Here is a 19442-nt window from a genome sequence, read left to right as displayed (position 1 = left end):
TACATTACTCTGCCAAAATTTAACCTTCATTAAATACTCTCCTGAGTATTTTCCAGTTTTCTAAGAAAATAGCTTGTTCAATATGATTTCCTTGGTGTTCATAAGGTTTAGCTTAGATTCCAAAACTGCTTTGGACATGAGCTTCCAACAATCAAGGAAATGCATCTGTTTGCTTTGCTATGTCATACACCAGCAACTCCGTTCAATCAGTTGCTTAAATAACAAGCCACTAGAATTTCACTATAGTGTGGCAACTTCCATGGAATTTACTTTTGGGACAGCGTAAATTCAACCTGCTTCTTATCCTTGTCACCTTTCTGTTGGGTTGGAAATATTCTGCAAACCTATAGCACAAAAGAAACATTTTTACAAACAACAGCAATAATGTCTACTTCCATTTGGGAAGAGCTAGAGTTGTACTAATTGACCAGCCATTTGTACTATATAAAACTGTACCTTCTTTATTTTTAGCAGGAGCACCAAGTGTAATACCAGTATCTCCATCTTTTTCTGGACTGCTTAATATAGACAAAACTTTTTGACCATCAAATGAGCCATCTTGTCTATTTTTGTAGCTGGAATATTTAGCAACATACTGCTTAAGGCTATGAGGAAAAAATATTTTATTCAATATTGAGATGATACTTTAATAAAGCAAAATTAATCTCAACCTGGAAGAACAGTGTCAACTAAAAAGCAATAACTTAGTTGTTTGCCTGCTACTTTAACACCCTACTAATATATTATCTAATCCTAATCCAGTTTTACGGTTTTTATTTTATATAGGATAGCTTTGTTTCTTGGTTATGTGACAATGGAAAGACAAAAGTTTCAGCTTACATGGAATCATCACTAATCATAGCATAATCTTTTGCTGACCATCCACAACAGCATTAAAGTGACTTATGACAGCTGTCACACAACCATTGCAATATCACCGTGATCAGGTGATCAACATTCAGACATTTGGTAACTGACTTATATTTACGATAGTTGCAGTCTCCAGGGGTCATGTGATCAGCTTCTGCAACCTTCTGATAAAGTCAGTGGGAAGCCAGATTCACTTAACAACTGTGTTACTAACTTAACAACTGCAGCGGTTCACTTAATACATGTGGCAAGAAAGATCGTAAAATGGGGCAAAATTCACTTAACAATTGTTTCACTTATAGCAACAGAAATTTTGGACTCAATTGTGATCATAACTCAAGGAATACCTATACAGGAACTAGCTGCAGAGTTCAACATATAAAAAAGTGATATATGAAAAATGATACTTCAACAGTAGAGTTAACAGGAAGTATGACATTCTATTAGCGATATATTATAAGATAGGCATTTGAAGGTACAGTATTAGGCATAATATGCTTCTAGTTACAGGTAGTACTCGACTTATGGCCACAACTAAGACAAAATTTATGTTGCTAAGCGAGACATTTGTTAAGTGAGTTTTGCCCCATTTTACTACCTTTCTTGCCACAGTTAAGTGAATTACTGCAGTTAATAACAGTTGTTAAGTGAATCTGGTTTCCCCGTTGATTTTGGTTGTCAGGTGGTCTCAAAAGGTGATCTAATGATCCCAGGACACTGCAACCATCATAAATATGAGTCGGTTGCCAAGCATCTGAATTTTGATCACGTGATTATTGGGGTGCTGCAACAGTTGTAAGTGTGAAAAATGGTCATGTCATTTTTTTTCACTGACATAAATCGAATGGTCACTAAATGAACTGTTGTAAGTCAAGGACTACCTCTACAGTGCGTCCTAATTACAGAGTGTCTGGTACAAGTGGGAAAAGAAACTAAATTATTTCCAGGAGCCTATTCCCATGCATGGATTATACCAGAACTGAAAACTTCAGCATTTTACACATTGCAAGCTTCCAACCATGGGATGGTATTTGTTTGGGCCTCACTGGGGGAAATGCCACCCTCGGAACCCCGTGGAGGGAGAGGGTGCTCCAAGTAGTCAGGGATGGGCGAAGAGGAGAAGTGGTGTTCGCGTGAACACGAGGCCAGAATCTAGCCCTGGCCTGCTCCTTCCCACCTGCCAGCTTTATCCTGTTCGTTGAGGTCGTGTTTCTGCAGGAGGTGTCGAGTTCCCCGAGGTCTCCTTCGGCCGCCGCTCGGTGCAGTTGCGACGGAGATTCTTGCTCCTTCTTCTTCTTCCTCCCCACTCCCAGGATTTTCTTCAGCGTCTTCATCCTCCTGATCGAGGAGGTGGAAGGAGAGGAAGACTTGGGACTCACGACGTGCGTCGCGGCAGTTGCCGCCACCAAGTCACTCCTCCTGCGCTCGGGAGCTCGCTGGGGAGTAGCAGCCGTGCCTGATGCAGCCAAAGTCAGCCACGCTCTCCAGCCGGGCGACGACGGTTGAAACGGGGCGTCCCACGCAAGCAGTCGCGGGCATCGATTCGACGACGTCAGAGCATGGAAAGAGCAGACGGCAAGCTGGAGCTCGGTAGCCAAGGCAACGGCTTCCCGGGGCGGCATTGCGCATGCGTGCTCAAACATATTTGCTTGGCGGGACTATGTTGCTTAAGAAGGCGCAGGCGCAGTCTTCCGTCATTTCTGCTTCCTGGAATTTCATTTTCCGGGAAAGTTGGCGGCGGCGGAGGTCTGAAAAACAGATGAAATTTGGTGAAAGTAATTATGGCAGTTGTAAAGTCAGCAAGAAACTACTAGGCCGTGAAACTAGTGAAGAGAATTTAAAATAGATTGCGCCCGAGAGTTTGGCCCGTGGCGTTCTTGTCCTCGAGCTTATTTACATGCAGCTCAGAAAACTATAAGCTTGTAGAGATCGGTGCCAAAAGTTTATTTCTCAGAGCCCGATTGTCCGTGGGGAGAGTTGCAGCATAGCATTCAATGTTCTATCAATCGCTTTTATCCAAATCCAGTTTTGCAAGTACTGTATAAAACTAACATTTTTCCTTAATAATTTTTGAATTAATAATCAAATTAGCATCATAAAGTTTGCAAATTTGAATTGTTCTCCAAAACGAATAGTCCAATTCTCCAAAACATACCTTTGTTTACTTTGCTTTTGGAAGGTTCTTCCTACCCTTTCTAACCTAAAAACATTACATATATTGTTAAATTTGATAGAAAATACCATCCCTAACTACTAACATAAAAAGTAAATAAAAATTTAAACTTTTATTTTAAACTGGTTTGGCTTGGGTACTGCTGCCTTCAACTCTGAAATAAAGATATAAAAACTATGCTAGTGTAGTAGAGCCAGATTAGTGCAGAGGTTAAGGTTAACTTTAATATGACAGACTATTTCTCCTTTAAAAGACAAATACACATTTCTTCCATTCCTAATGGTAGCAATTTCAGAGAGAACCACTTTATCCCACTCTATATCTCAACTCTAAAATATTCACATTTATAAAGTAATCATGGCATCTGAATATAAATAAAAACTAAAGTTTAATATATAAAAAAGAGTTTCTCTTTAAAAATGGCCTAGTTCCCAGAATTGGATACAAATCATTAGATGTTAAAAAATTGGGGCACATAAAATAGTTTGGACTTTTACTGATAATTGGATAAGGAAAAGATGTTACTTCTTTGATTTGCCTATTTATAACAGATGAGTTATGGATGAAAAGTTTATAATTTATTAATTAAAATGAGGTGAAGAGATTGAAATTGTTTATACTTGTCACAGTGAGTGTGGGAATTCATCTTCTTAAAGGGGAATTCTTATATTTTTATTTTCTTGCAGTTTTTCTTTCTTTTACCTTTTATTGTTTCTGGTGAGTTGCCTATGTACTTTAAGTTGCAGATCTGTAATACTGTAAGTTTTTCATGAGATTATTTATTTTCTTTTAAAGTCTTAGTTTAGGTTTCACAGGATATAATAATTGTCTTCAGTATTTTGAAATCATTATCAATTAAGAACTCAGATTTACATATTTTTAACTTCTACGGATCCCAGGTACATAGTCCTTGACTTATAGCCATTCACATAGTTACCATTTTTCACACGACCATTGCGTGCCTCCTGTGGTCACGTGATCAAAATTCAGATGCTGGGCAACTGGATCATATTTATGACAGTTGCAGTGTCCCAGGGTCATGTGATCAGCTGGTTCTGAAGGGCTACCATATTATCTGTTCGCTTGGATTTTCAGTAGAGTCCATAAGTAGGTCCAGCTTGTTCCTTCTCATTATTGAACTATGGCTCGTAACAAAAAATAAAGAGATATTTTATGAGATATATCATTGAATATTGTATCCAAGCTGTTAAACTAAACAATAAGAGTTTGGACACTCATCCTTCACTTGTCTGTCTAGCATTTTTTCCCATAGGACTGAAGTGAGGCAAAGAAAGAAAATTGCCTAGGTAGCAATTTTGGAACGGATACCCTGTCATGGAGACCTCGTGGGTGGGGGAAGCGGACATCCAAGCCCCCTGATTGGTAAGGAGGTTCCACCAACAGTGTCCCAGTAAGCTGGAAGGGAGGTCAGCTGAACCGTCCAATCTCTTAAAAGCTTCTGGTGTTGGAGCATTCACAACTTCTGGAGGCAAGTTGTTTCACTGATAAATTGTTCTAACTGTCAGGAAACTTCTTCTTAGTTATAGGTTGCTTCTCTCCTTGATTAGTTTCCATTCATTGCTTCTTCTCCTCCCCTCAGATACTTTGGAGAATAGCTTGACTCCCTCTTCTTTGTGCCAACCCCTGAGACACTTGCCATCTGCCGTGTTTCCCCGAAAGTAAGCCCTACCCCCCAAATAAGCCTGCATTTCACCATCAGAGGTCTTCCAGAAAGGCCTCTGCAACCAAGAACCTAGTTAAAGAGACCACGAGGTCTCCATGACAGGGTATCCGTTCCAAAATTGCTACCTAGGCAATTTTCTTTCTTTGCCTCACTTCAGTCCTATGGGAAAAAATGCTAGACAGACAAGTGAAGGATGAGTGTCCAAACTCTTATTGTTTAGTTTAACAGCTTGGATACAATATTCAATGATATATCTCATAAAATATCTCTTTATTTTTTGTTACGAGCCATAGTTCAATAATGAGAAGGAACAAGCTGGACCTACTTATGGACTCTACTGAAAATCCAAGCGAACAGATAATATGGTAGCCCTTCAGAACCAGCTGATCACATGACCCTGGGACACTGCAACTGTCATAAATATGATCCAGTTGCCCAGCATCTGAATTTTGATCACGTGACCACAGGAGTCACGCAATGGTCGTGTGAAAAATGGTAACTATGTGAATGGCTATAAGTCAAGGACTATGTACCTGGGATCCGTAGAAGTTAAAAATATGAAAATCTGAGTTCTTAATTGATAATGATTTCAAAATACTGAAGACAATTATTATATCCTGTGAAACCTAAACTAAGACTTTAAAAGAAAATAAATAATCTCATGAAAAACTTACAGTATTACAGATCTGCAACTTAAAGTACATAGGCAACTCACCAGAAACAATAAAAGGTAAAAGAAAGAAAAACTGCAAGAAAATAAAAATATAAGAATTCCCCTTTAAGAAGATGAATTCCCACACTCACTGTGACAAGTATAAACAATTTCAATCTCTTCACCTCATTTTAATTAATAAATTATAAACTTTTCATCCATAACTCATCTGTTATAAATAGGCAAATCAAAGAAGTAACATCTTTTCCTTATCCAATTATCAGTAAAAGTCCAAACTATTTTATGTGCCCCAATTTTTTAACATCTAATGATTTGTATCCAATTCTGGGAACTAGGCCATTTTTAAAGAGAAACTCTTTTTTATATATTAAACTTTAGTTTTTATTTATATTCAGATGCCATGATTACTTTATAAATGTGAATATTTTAGAGTTGAGATATAGAGTGGGATAAAGTGGTTCTCTCTGAAATTGCTACCATTAGGAATGGAAGAAATGTGTATTTGTCTTTTAAAGGAGAAATAGTCTGTCATATTAAAGTTAACCTTAACCTCTGCACTAATCTGGCTCTACTACACTAGCATACCGTAGTTTTTATATCTTTATTTCAGAGTTGAAGGCAGCAGTACCCAAGCCAAACCAGTTTAAAATAAAAGTTTAAATTTTTATTTACTTTTTATGTTAGTAGTTAGGGATGGTATTTTCTATCAAATTTAACAATATATGTAATGTTTTTAGGTTAGAAAGGGTAGGAAGAACCTTCCAAAAGCAAAGTAAACAAAGGTATGTTTTGGAGAATTGGACTATTCGTTTTGGAGAACAATTCAAATTTGCAAACTTTATGATGCTAATTTGATTATTAATTCAAAAATTATTAAGGAAAAATGTTAGTTTTATACAGTACTTGCAAAACTGGATTTGGATAAAAGCGATTGATAGAACATTGAATGCTATGCTGCAACTCTCCCCACGGACAATCGGGCTCTGAGAAATAAACTTTTGGCACTGATCTCTACAAGCTTATAGTTTTCTGAGCTGCATGTAAATAAGCTCGAGGACAAGAACGCCACGGGCCAAACTCTCGGGCGCAATCTATTTTAAATTCTCTTCACTAGTTTCACGGCCTAGTAGTTTCTTGCTGACTTTACAACTGCCATAATTACTTTCACCAAATTTCATCTGTTTTTCAGACCTCCGCCGCCGCCAACTTTCCCGGAAAATGAAATTCCAGGAAGCAGAAATGACGGAAGACTGCGCCTGCGCCTTCTTAAGCAACATAGTCCCGCCAAGCAAATATGTTTGAGCACGCATGCGCAATGCCGCCCCGGGAAGCCGTTGCCTTGGCTACCGAGCTCCAGCTTGCCGTCTGCTCTTTCCATGCTCTGACGTCGTCGAATCGATGCCCGCGACTGCTTGCGTGGGACGCCCCGTTTCAACCGTCGTCGCCCGGCTGGAGAGCGTGGCTGACTTTGGCTGCATCAGGCACGGCTGCTACTCCCCAGCGAGCTCCCGAGCGCAGGAGGAGTGACTTGGTGGCGGCAACTGCCGCGACGCACGTCGTGAGTCCCAAGTCTTCCTCTCCTTCCACCTCCTCGATCAGGAGGATGAAGACGCTGAAGAAAATCCTGGGAGTGGGGAGGAAGAAGAAGAAGGAGCAACAATCTCCGTCGCAACTGCACCGAGCGGCGGCCGAAGGAGACCTCGGGGAACTCCGACACCTCCTGCAGAAACACGACCTCAACGAACAGGATAAAGCTGGCAGGTGGGAAGGAGCAGGCCAGGGCTAGATTCTGGCCTCGTGTTCACGCGAACACCACTTCTCCTCTTCGCCCATCCCTGACTACTTGGAGCACCCTCTCCCTCCACGGGGTTCCGAGGGTGGCATTTCCCCCAGTGAGGCCCAAACAAATACCATCCCATGGTTGGAAGCTTGCAATGTGTAAAATGCTGAAGTTTTCAGTTCTGGTATAATCCATACATGAGAATAGGCTCCTGGAAATAATTTAGTTTCTTTTCCCACTTGTACCAGACACTCTGTAATTAGGACGCACTGTAGAGGTAGTCCTTGACTTACAACAGTTCATTTAGTGACCATTCAATTTATGTCAGTGAAAAAAAATGACTTATGACCATTTTTCACACTTACAACTGTTGCAGCACCCCAATAATCACGTGATCAAAATTCAGATGCTTGGCAACCGACTCATATTTATGATGGTTGCAGTGTCCTGGGATCATTAGATCACCTTTTGAGACCTTCTGACAACCAAAATCAACGGGGAAACCAGATTAACAACTGTTATTAACTGCAGTAATTCACTTAACTGTGGCAAGAAAGGTAGTAAAATGGGGCAAAACTCACTTAACAAATGTCTCGCTTAGCAACTTAAATTTTGTCTTAGTTGTGGCCATAAGTCGAGTACTACCTGTAACTAGAAGCATATTATGCCTAATACTGTACCTTCAAATGCCTATCTTATAATATATCGCTAATAGAATGTCATACTTCCTGTTAACTCTACTGTTGAAGTATCATTTTTCATATATCACTTTTTTATATGTTGAACTCTGCAGCTAGTTCCTGTATAGGTATTCCTTGAGTTATGATCACAATTGAGTCCAAAATTTCTGTTGCTATAAGTGAAACAATTGTTAAGTGAATTTTGCCCCATTTTACGATCTTTCTTGCCACATGTATTAAGTGAACCGCTGCAGTTGTTAAGTTAGTAACACAGTTGTTAAGTGAATCTGGCTTCCCACTGACTTTATCAGAAGGTTGCAGAAGCTGATCACATGACCCCTGGAGACTGCAACCATCGTAAATATAAGTCAGTTACCAAATGTCTGAATGTTGATCACCTGATCACGGTGATATTGCAATGGTTGTGTGACAGCTGTCATAAGTCACTTTAATGCTGTTGTATCTTTGAACTGTCACTAAATGAACTGTTGTAAATCAAGGACTACCTGTATTATGCAAATAATGTCACAGTGAAAGCTATATGGAGGAAAGACTGGCAATGCGGGTGCCTTAGACTCCTGAAAACAGCTCAGTGTGTAAGCTTGGATAGGGAGCTTTGTAGATGTTTAAGTTTTAAAAAGCATACCTTAATTAAAAGAATATTTGAATAAACCATTGCTATAATGGAAATTTTCTCTTTTCCTCTTTCTCTACCTATTATTACATTAATATCTATTACTCACTGGGAAGTAGTGTAATAAACTGTCATCATTTGTTAATTTTAATTAGATTGTATGATCAAAATATTTGTATTTGAAATCAAGCAAATGATACTTCTGCTGTACTTTAGGCTTTATTCTTTCTTGCAAAGTATAATTTATTTCTTCAAGTGGGAAGAACTAATTAACCAAGTCTGCAATTTATATGTTGTAGAGCTTACCATGGGTATATTCCAGTTCATCATATGTTGAATGAATGAACCTTTATTGTCAAAGTACAACCATGTATACATTGAGATTAGCTGAGCCTCCCTTCGTGCTCCCACCCCCCAACTCACAGTGACAACAAACCTCCATCTTATTACACCATGTGAACTAATTGCACCACACACCGGCCTCGCAAGTCAATTCTGCATAAAGTTTATAAAAATTATTTCCCATTCAAAAGCCTAACAGCCCACGGATAAAAGCTGTTTTTCAGCCTGTTGGTGCGGCTGGCTATATTCCTATATGTCCTACCCGATGGTAGGAGAGTAAAGAGATACCAACCAGGGTGTGAGTTGTCCCTGAGAATTTTCCTCACTCTTCCAAGGCAGCGAGCCCTGGCGATGTCATCCAGTGGTGTCGGGACAGCCCACAATGTCTTGTGCTGTGCTCACCACTCTCTGTAATATTTTCCTGTCCACGGCTGTCAGACCAGCATACCAAAGCACAATACCATACGAGAGGACGCTCTCTATAGTAGACCGGTAAAAGAGAGTCATTAGCCGTTGTTCTACCCTGTTCTTCCGCAAGACCCTGAGAAAGTGAAGCCTCTGTTGGGCCTTTCTAGCCACCTGGGTTGTATTAACTTTCCAAGTCAGATCTTCGCAGGGGTAGACTCCCAGAAATTTAAAGGAGGAAACTCTCTCCACACAGTCCTCCCCGATGTAAAGTGGGGCAGGTTCCTCCTTTTTTCTCCGGAAGTCTAGCACTATCTCTTTTGTCTTGCCGATGTTTAGTCTTGTCATCTCTTGTTTGACCACGTCCAGCTTTCCTTGATTCATGGATCTTACATTCCAGGTTCCTATGGAGAAAGAATCTTTACAGCATCGGACTTTCCTTTCACCACCAGACATATCCACAGCTGAGCGTCCTTTCGGCTTTGGCCCAGTCGCTTCATTCTTTCTGGCGCTACTAGTACTAGCCCTCTGCTCTTCCCAGTAGCATATTGGACGCCTTCCGACCTGAGGGGCTCATCTTCCAGCGTCATATCGTTTTGCCTTTTGGTACTGTCCATAGGGTTTTCATGGCAAGATACTGGAGTGGGTTGCCATTTCCTTCTCCAGTGGATCACGTTTTGTCAGAACTCTCTGCTATGACCTGTCCGTCTTGGGTGGCCCTGCACGGCATAGCTCATAGCTTCATTGAATTACGCAAGCCCCTTCGCCACGACAAGGCAGTAATCCATGAAGGGGATTCCTCCCCTAGTCTTTTATTTATTAGGTATTTGTCATCTTGTTTTTTATTATGTGTTTTTGAGGACAGATTATATATATCAGCATTAGGTTTTCTCAAATGATGAAATACTTGTTTACACTTAGATGGGGCACTAGCCCCATTGATATTCCATGTAATGAATTTACTTTCCATCTTTAAGTGAAACATCAGGTTCCTGTATGGACACCTCAGTCATCTCTTCTTCAATGTCTTCTTCAACGGTCTGCTTCCAAAGACTTATCCATCTCCATCTCGTCACCTAGTTCTGAAATTAATTTATGTCTGCTCAGAAACTGCTTGGCTTTATCTGTGGAGTTCAGTTGAAATCTTAGTTCACAGTATGTGTCACCCCCTCAAGCTTATCCCAATGAAAGGGAATTTTTCTCATCTTCAGAATATCTGTAAGGAATAAATAGGCTTTCCTTTTTCTCAAAATTCTTATGGGAATTTCCTTCAAAATAATTATATCTACATTTTCCATTTATAATTTTGCTTTGAAATGACAGTTCAGAACATGGTCTCTTGTTGTTTTTCTTACAAAGTGGACCAAAACATTCCTTGGCAATTTTCTCATAGCAAATCTCGAATTCAATCGATACACCTTGTCTATATCCAGATCGAGAATTTTTTCATCACAATTAATTAACGCAACCAAAGCTTTAATCATCCTTGCTCTGATATCCTCTCCAGGTTGTTCAGGAATTGCTCTGAATCTTAATTGAAATTCTTTAGCATGGATTTCCAGGACAATTTTCTCATTTACTTCAGTTTCCAGAAGAATATCTTTTTTTCCAACTTTATGTTCTAAAAATTCAGCCCTGACCATCACCTGCTGGATGTCTCCTCTCAAACCTTGTATCTCATCACCAAGTTCCTTTACCAAAGTTTCCATTTTTAATTCAAGCTTAGATCCCATCGCCTGTATAGCTTCATGTGTTTTGGCTGTATATTCATCCAGAAAAGATCTAAAAGATTCTACATCTCCCAGTTCATGTTCTTTTGCGGGTGGCCACCTCTTCAAACTATAATTAATTTAGGTTTTAGTCTAAATCAGGGCTTTACACGTACCACTGGTGGTACGCTGGCACCTGGCAGGTGGTACACGACCATCCTAGAGTAGCAGGGGAGGGGAATGAGCTGAACCGGCGGCAGCACCACACAAGTGTGAGCAAGAGATGGCTGGAGCTGCAGGGCTGTCAGGGCTCAGCGGAAGCACCAGGATCAGCGCCGCTTTCCAGCTGATCGGCACTTCTTTGGGGCTGTCCAATTTAAAGGAGGAGACATATATGAATATTACATGTTCTGGGGGTACCTATTTTTATCTGAAGACAAGGTGATGGAGACAATATCACTCTGATTGATCAGGGAAGAGAAAGAACTCTCTTTTTAAAAATAATATTTAAGCTGCAACTGTATTCCTTAATTCTGTTCACTTCTGTACTATAATTGTATATTATCATTTTTTAAATCAATTCTGGTATTAATTATATTGCACCTTGGTTTTGTGAATCAGTCTGACAATCTCTGTTACAGATATTTACCAATAAATATTAGGAATGAGGCAGAGATTGTGGTGGAGAGTTTAGAGGGATAAAGTTGGCTTATTTAAAAAAAAACTAGTGAAAATTTATTCAAAAGTCTATTTGTAGACTTTTTAGTACTTGTGACAGTGGAGATACAACATCTTACTGATCTTCATTTTGTAGTTAATCAAACTATACATTCCATAGTTTTGGGAAGTACTTGATAAGAATACCGAGAACTCACGATTTATCTGTCTTACCAAAGCATTGCTAAAAATCAAATCTAAATTGACCTACTATGCTTTTCACTTAAAAGCTTTAAAAATATGAGTATAGTTGATGGCAACATTTTGCAAGCTTGTTTTATCCTACCTTATTTTTTCCCACTCACAGATTTGGCTGGATATCTGAAAATAAGTATAAAAACTATATTAAGATTTTAATGTATTTTTATCCTGAAATTCTGAAAATGTAGGTCTGCTAATCCTACCTAGACCATCCATTCTGAATCTAATGAGCTTAACAGGGCAGCAGAAGTGCAGCCTAGAGATCTATGAATTTCTATGGATCTTCCCACTATCAAGCAGACTTCCAGCATGATTCCTTTAAGAAACAGTTTGGTCAGTTTCGGAATAATAATAATAATAATAATAATAATAATAATAATAATAATAATAATAATAATAATTTAATTTGTATACCGCCCTTCTCCCGAAGGACTCAGGGCGGTGAACAGGGCAATACATAATAAAAAACAAGATACAAAAATTAAAAAGTGATTAAACAACTATGCCCGTAGTAATTAATACATATTAAAAGTTAAAACTAATTATAAAAATTAGTGGCTGAGTGGCTGTACATCCCGTCATCCCGGGACACTCAAAATGTTCCATCTCTTTCTATGGGGGGTGAGTTTTTACCCCCCGTGGATAGGGCTCGCAACTTGGGAGCCCTCCTAGATTCACGGCTTACTCTAGAAGATCATATAGTAGCCGTGACTAGGGGGGCTTTCGCTCAGGTTCGCCTGGTGCGTCAGTTGCGGCCCTATCTGGACCGGGATGCCCTGTGTACGGTCACTCATGCGCTCGTGACCTCTCGTCTGGACTACTGCAATGCTCTTTACATGAGGCTTCCCTTGAAGACCACTCGGAGGCTCCAACTGGTACAGAATGCGGCCGCGAGAGTTGCCTTGGGAGTTTCCCGGTACTCCCATGTTACACCTTTTCTCCGCGAGCTGCATTGGTTACTAGTTGTCTTCCGGGTGAGGTTCAAGGTCTTGGTGATGGTTTTTAAGTCCTTACATGGCATGGGTCCGGAATACCTCAGAGACCACCTGCTGCCGGCGTCGCCTCCCCTCCGCCCTGTGCGTTCCCACAGAGAGGGCCTCCTCAGGGTGCCCCCGGTCAGAGAATGCCGGCTGGTGGCCCCCAGGGGGAGGGCCTTCTCGGTGGGCGCCTTGGCTTTATGGAACCAACTGCCGGTCGAGCTCCGGATGGCACCAGATCTCCGCTCCTTCCGGCGCAAGTTAAAGACCCATCTATTCGAACAAGCTGGCCTGGCCTGATGGGGGCATTCTAGGGTTTTTTAAATGTTTTTTATACCTTGATTGTTTTAATTCGGGCAATAATTTAATCCTTTTTTAACTTTTGTATTTTCTATTTATATGCCCTGTTCACCGCCCTGAGTCCTTCGGGAGAAGGGCGGTATAAAAATTTAATAAACTTAAACTTAAACCTTCCAACTGTTTTTCTATATATACACGCCCATGTGCCCAAATATAAATATAAATGAAGAAGAATATGTGTAGCTCAAGGTTGAACTGTGGGGTCCTTGGTGCTCTCTGAGCTTGGTGGTTTTCTTGCAGATGTTTCATTACCCAAACTAGGTTACATCATCAGTGACTGATGATGATAAGTGATGATGTTATCTAGTTTGGGTATGTATGCTCTATCTATCTATCTATCTGGGAGTTGAAGTCCACAAGTCATCAAAGGGCCAACTTTGAAGACCCCTGGTCTATCATGTCCTCTGTGGAAGTTTATTTTTAAGGATTTATTGTGTTCAGATTCTATTTCTCCAACAAGAATTCTGGGACAGGGTAGTTGACTTGTCCCTCCAGTCACCACAACAGAGATGAAGTTTATTGAGTACAGCTGGCTCAAAGCAGCTGAGCTTCTGTTGCTCATTAGCAATTTAAAGATGGGTCTTCAGATTAAACTCACACGTTATTAAGCTTTCCCCCCCCAATATTTATTCAAGTAGAACAAGCTCCTGTCACAAATCCTCCAATCTGGAGGAACAAGTCTCCAGCTTTCCTCACCCAAACAGAACTACCCATTATTCCAGATTATAGCCCAGAATGATTAATTTGCTAAATCAGTGCTAATGCTTACAACAAACTTGCAGTTATCTTAAGAGTCTCAAGAGAAGGGTATTTTTCACATAATTGTCTGAGTTTGTTCTAAGGACTTGTTCTCTCCGCCAAGGTCCCCAGTTATGCTTCCTCAAAGACTCGGGATCTGGATATGAACGTCGTCAGCCCCGAATCTCACCTTCAAAACCTCCAAGTTGCCTTCTTTTGCAGGAGCCACACCGCCTCTGACTGGGTAGCCCATCCGAATAGGAAGGGGCACAGCAGAAGGTTTAAAAGATGCTGCGGTTGGATAGACACTTGTCCAGTCCTGGTCAGGCTCCATCTTCTCAGACCTTTGAGTGTTGCCCTGAGGGAAGTTGCGGGAGAAAAAACTCAGTATAAGGCACCAATTCAAATATCTGCCTCCCCTACTTGCATATGGCTCAACCGTGATTCTTTTTACTTGTACTTTGAATGCTGTCTTCTCTTTTCCAGAGGATGATTTGAACTACAACAATTTAATTTTGTGATCAAGAATAGAATAGAATATAGAATGACTGTAGAATAGATAATAGATTGTAGAATAGAATAAATAGAATAGAATAGAAAATAGATTGTAGAATAGATTAGATTGCAGGCTGGAATGAATGGAATGGAATAGAAATATAGAATAGAGCTGGAAGGGACCTTGCAGGTCATCTAGTCCAGCCCCCTGCTCGAATTAGTGCACATTCTTTACATTTGCTGTATACTCTTTTTAATAACATTATTTGCTGCTCTGAGCATCCTGCATTAAATTATGCATATTTCCCATATATGCATTTTTCACACCACCCATCAATTATCCTTTGGCTCCCCCACCACCTAACCAGGCCACTTTTTAAAGCCAGCGGGGGGGGGGGTGACCGAGGACCAGAACAGCCTGCCCCGCCCCTTTGCGACGTGAGGACACCCTCCCTCCGCCGGGGCGCAGCGGCTTACGTAGGTAGATCAGCTCCTTCTGGGCTCTCCGTTCAGCCGGGCTCTCTTTCGGGCCGCCCCTCCTCTGCGCCTGCGCCGACTCTGAAAGACAAAGAGAGGATGGGGCAAACTGGGCTCCCTCCCGCGACACCTGGGGGGGAAGCTGGGAGCTCGCTCGCTCGTCTCCCGGCCTACCTCCTCCAAGAGTCGCGTATCCGGCAGGGCTCGCTTGCCGCCGCCACAGCGCCGGGCATCTCCGCCAGGCCAGCGCCATCTTTGCCCGGCGCAGCGGGTGATGACGTAATCGCGGCGCCCGCGCAGGGAGATGGCCTCGGCTTGCCGGCGCTGGCGGGCGGGGTAAGCCCGTGGCGTCACCTACTACGCCTGCGCAGGGGCCTCGACGGGGGAAGGGTAGTGTCCTCTGCAGGAATTGTGGGAATTGCAGTCCACGTGCCATACAGCGGCCTAGGTAGAGCAGCGCTCGCTCTTGCCGTAGTTCAGTGGCCGCTGCGGGCATCGCACCCGAAGGAGAGCGAGGAGGGGGTGGCCAGCAGGCAGATGCCCATGAGGGCAGCCGAGATTTCCTGCCCGGAGATCAATCAATCAGAATAGAACTGGAAGGGACCTTGGAGGTCTTCTAGTCCAGCCCCATGCTCAAGCAGGAGACCCTAGATCAGGGGTAGGCCACCTTGGCTCTTTTATGACTCGTGGACTTCAATTCTGGGAATTCTGGGAGCTGAAGTCCACGAGTCATAAAAGAGCCAAGGTGGCCTACCCCTGCTCTAGACCATTTCAATCAATCAGAATAGAGCTGGAAGGGACCTTAGAGGTCTTCTAGTCCAGCCCCCTGCTCAAGCAGGAGACCCTGTGCCATTTCAGACGAGTGGCTATCCATAAAATATTCATAAACCACTCTTTTATGAATATTTATGAATGAATACATTCAGGTTACAAATTATTTGTAAAATATTCATTTTATGAATATTTTCATAACCAAATCACTCTTTTATGAATTGATTGAAAAAAATCACAAAAGAGCGGTTTCAAAGCAGGATTGCAATGAGAGCAGAGCAAAGAGCCACGCGTGGAATTGCCAGGTCCTTATTTAAGGGAGCAGAAGGTACCTGGACGGTCAGAGGTGACTTTGCTTTAATCCAAAGGTGTGTATTTTGCAAGATGGGTGACCTTAAATAACCTTGGAAAGTAATGCAGCCTAGCCCACCTCACTGAATATTTTGTATGTACAGTTCAAGCCTTGAGCTCAACTGGCTGAATTACCTTTTCATTTTGAAATCCCATTTAGGTTTGGGAAAGAGAAGAGGCCCACCGTTTCTCCTAACTTCAGCTATGTCCTGTTCCGTCTCTCGTAACACACTTCGACTGCTGCTGCTGTTGCTGCTGCAACCAGCACGGCGAAGATTGGAGGCAGCTCGCAAAAGCTCTGCAAATCCTCTGCAGAGACACAACTCTACCGTGCAGAAGCGGAGTGCAGCAGTCTCGGCTGTTGGCTTCCTTTCTCGCAGCAGTGCTGAATACAGCCTGGTTTAGAATCGAGTGGGCGACCTGGAAAAGGCAGGCAGACTTCTGGATGGGCGCCCTGCGAGCCGGACGGAAGGTTGAAAAAAGAGAATGTCTCCATCTCCTCTTCTGAAAACAGCAAGGATTTATTTATTTATTTATTTATTTTTATTATTTATTTATTTATTTTAATCCCATTTATATCCCGCCCTTCTCCGAAGACTCAGGGCGGCTTACAATCTAAGAGGCACAAATCAATGTGCTTAGCACATTCAGGTCCAAAGAGACCTTCCTTTTCCAAATATTTATGAGGAAATGAAGAAAAACGGTACGTTGTGTTTCCGTGAAACAGGTACAAAATAGGATGTGCGTTCACGCCTGCACAGGCATCACACTATCCCATTTGGGATAAGCAAGGATGCAAAGTGTTGGAAGAGAAGCCGGGATAAGCCCAACCTTGCTCTCCACCACCGATTCTGGTGTTAGATTGGAGGGATCCATAACATTGATCTGAAGATTTTCTTTCTTTCTTTTTCTTTTCTTTTCTTTTCTTTTCTTTTCTTTTCTTTTCTTTTCTTTTCTTTTCTTTTCTTTCCCACATGTATTATTTTTACAAGTAACCCAAGGTGACTTAATATATCCAGCACACCTTTCTCCACCTGTTTTCCCCATAACAACAGCCCTGTGAGGTGGGTTGGGCTGAGGGAGAGAACAGAGTAGAGTAGAGTAGAGTAGAATAGAATAGAATAGAATAGAATAGAATAGAATAGAATAATAGAATAGAATAGAATAGAATAGAATAGAATAGAATAGAATAGAATAGAATAGAATAGAAAAATAGAACAGAACAGAATAGAATAATAGAAAATAGAATAGAATGGAATGGAATGGAATTGAATAGAAGAATGGAACGGAACATAAAAGAACAGAACAGAAAGAATAAAATATATGGAATGGGATTGAATAGAATAGAATAGAATAGAATAGAATAGAATAGAATAGAATAGAATAGAATAGAATAGAATAGAATAGAATGGGACCTTGGAGGTCATCTAGTCCAGGGGTCCCCAACCCCTGGTCCCTGGACCAGCACCGGTCTGCAGCATGTCAGCAAGTGGGCTGCACAAATAAGCACAGCTCCATCCTCGGGATGCAGGCAGTATTCAGAACCACACCCCCTCCGGTCCACAGAAAAACCTTCCTCCGTGGTGCCCAAAGGGTTGGGGAGCCCTGTTCTAGTCCAACCCCCTTCTCGGGCAGGAAACCCTAAACTGTTTCAGACAAATGATTGTCCAATTTGACTGGGATAGTACAGGGCTCCTGCCTTGAGCAGGGGGTTGGACTAGAAGATCTCCAGCGACCCTTCCAGTCACGTTTTTTTTTATATTCTACAAACAAGAGGGGACTTAGGAATCCTCATGCTTGTAACCTTTGTCTTCTCCGTAGGACAAAAAAGAATTTGCATTTTCAAGATCAATTTGATTTTACCACTTACAAATTCCCTTTGTTCTAACATCATAAGCAGTGCAGCATGTAACCAACTATTTCATCAGTCGTGCTTTGAAAATCCAAAACACCACCATTTCCACGGTCAATTAAATTCTAACCGTTAAAATCTTAGGAAGGCAATTCCATTTAGCGTTTCAGTTTTAAGCAGATGTGGTTGAGCAGGTTTGAAATGGAAAGTTATGCTTCGCTGCCTAAAACCCTCCAGGTCCCAGAGGGTGTCCCACAGGCCAGAAAACAAATATCCTTGGAAACACAGAGTTGCCAACATTTTAGGAAAGAAAATACTCAGATTTTTTTTTTTTAGTTTTCTACCCTAGGGCAGAGAGAAAGGGAAAGGAATCAGAAAGTATGTTGCGAGCAAAGATGCACATGTGACAAAAATATTCCCACTTACGCTTGTAAATTTGTGCTCTTATTCTCAGCGCAAAGGCTCCAAGACAGACGTTTCCCTCGTTGTGAGTGGTTGCTGGAGTTCAGGCACAAAACTTGCCGAAGTTCTGCCAAAGTTTCAATAGCTCACTTAATTCTCAGCGCTTTTCCAGATGGGATCAGCCAGGCTTGGCAGGCGCCACATCAGTCTTCAGGGGAGCTAAGGAGATGGTATCAAGTCCACTTGCTCTGAACGTGCTGGGTCAAAAGAGGCGCTAGCAGGAACTCAGAGATAAAAACCCATTTGGCTGGACCGGTGCCCAGTAGGTGTTGAGCCAAGCAAAATCCAGCAAGAGAAAGAACGGAGGGGACTCTCGGCCGGAGGACCCAGCCAGAAGCTCTGCATCTTGTCTTGGGTGAGACCAGAGGGGGCAGAGAGAAAATAGCAACGTGCAACAGGAGAAGGTATTCCTGGTTCCCAGGTGGTTGATATCTGAGGGGTGAATTTGCGGAAGCCTTTCCTGTGGGAAAATCCACTGCTCGTAAAACAATGTTGATGAAAGTTGGTTTTGGAATAAAGGGAGCCTGGTTGCACCCTTATAAATTCATCCTCCGGAAGACATCAATTTTAATTCAGGGATAAACAATAACTGCTCTTGTGCTCTTCCCTGCTGTGGAAATCTTGACTTACACACGGGGCTGGGTGGGCGCCCTGAGAATGCGTGACAAAAAAGGGTAAGTGGAGTTGCAAGGGGGAAGAATGCGAAACTTCTAAAAATATTTCTGCTTAATGCAGAACAACATCTGGACGTTGGCGTGTTTTGACAAGGGATTCCCCAGTTTGAGATGTTGTCTTGAAATCGTCCCGTTCCATTTAGGAAAGGAGAGATTGTGAAATTTCATTCAAAATGATTCACTCTGGGCAAGATTGGATAGATCGTAGTGGCGGCACCAGTTTTAGTTGTGTTTTGAGATAAACCGTATATTTTGTCATTATACTACAGTTAAATATTAATCGATGGGAATATTTAAGGCAAAATAATTTCCCAAAGAAAGAGAGAAAAAAATATTCCTTATGGCTTTGGGGACAGCTGAATAACACTGGGGAAGATGTTTGATATCAAAGTTTTTACCAGTCTGGCAGAACTTGCG

General features: G+C 41.7%; 1 protein-coding gene across 2 annotated transcripts in view; it reads right to left on the bottom strand.

The window, feature by feature from the left end:
• LOC308670263 (ankyrin repeat domain-containing protein 26-like) overlaps window positions 1–15177 on the bottom strand; it is a 137341-nt gene extending 122164 nt beyond the window's left edge. Inside the window, exons 1-5 of one of the 2 annotated variants that reach the window (XM_081331674.1) lie at window positions 15090–15177; window positions 14920–14996; window positions 14134–14301; window positions 11954–11988; window positions 271–344 (exon numbers count right to left, since the gene is read on the bottom strand). In XM_081331674.1, the coding sequence (XP_081187800.1) occupies window positions 271–344; window positions 11954–11988; window positions 14134–14301; window positions 14920–14996; window positions 15090–15168 (433 nt within the window). In that variant the 5' untranslated portion in view covers window positions 15169–15177. Of the gene's footprint in view, window positions 1–270; window positions 345–11953; window positions 11989–14133; window positions 14302–14915; window positions 14997–15089 lie in introns of those variants that run through there. The other variant, XM_081331675.1, reaches the window with a different exon arrangement.
• Between the last annotated feature and the right edge of the window lie 4265 nt (window positions 15178–19442).

Source organism: Vipera berus, assembly GCF_964194415.1.
Source record: "Vipera berus genome assembly, chromosome: 6".
Classification (NCBI taxonomy): Eukaryota; Metazoa; Chordata; class Lepidosauria; order Squamata; family Viperidae; genus Vipera; species Vipera berus.
This window is presented reverse-complemented; position numbering and strand designations above follow the sequence as displayed.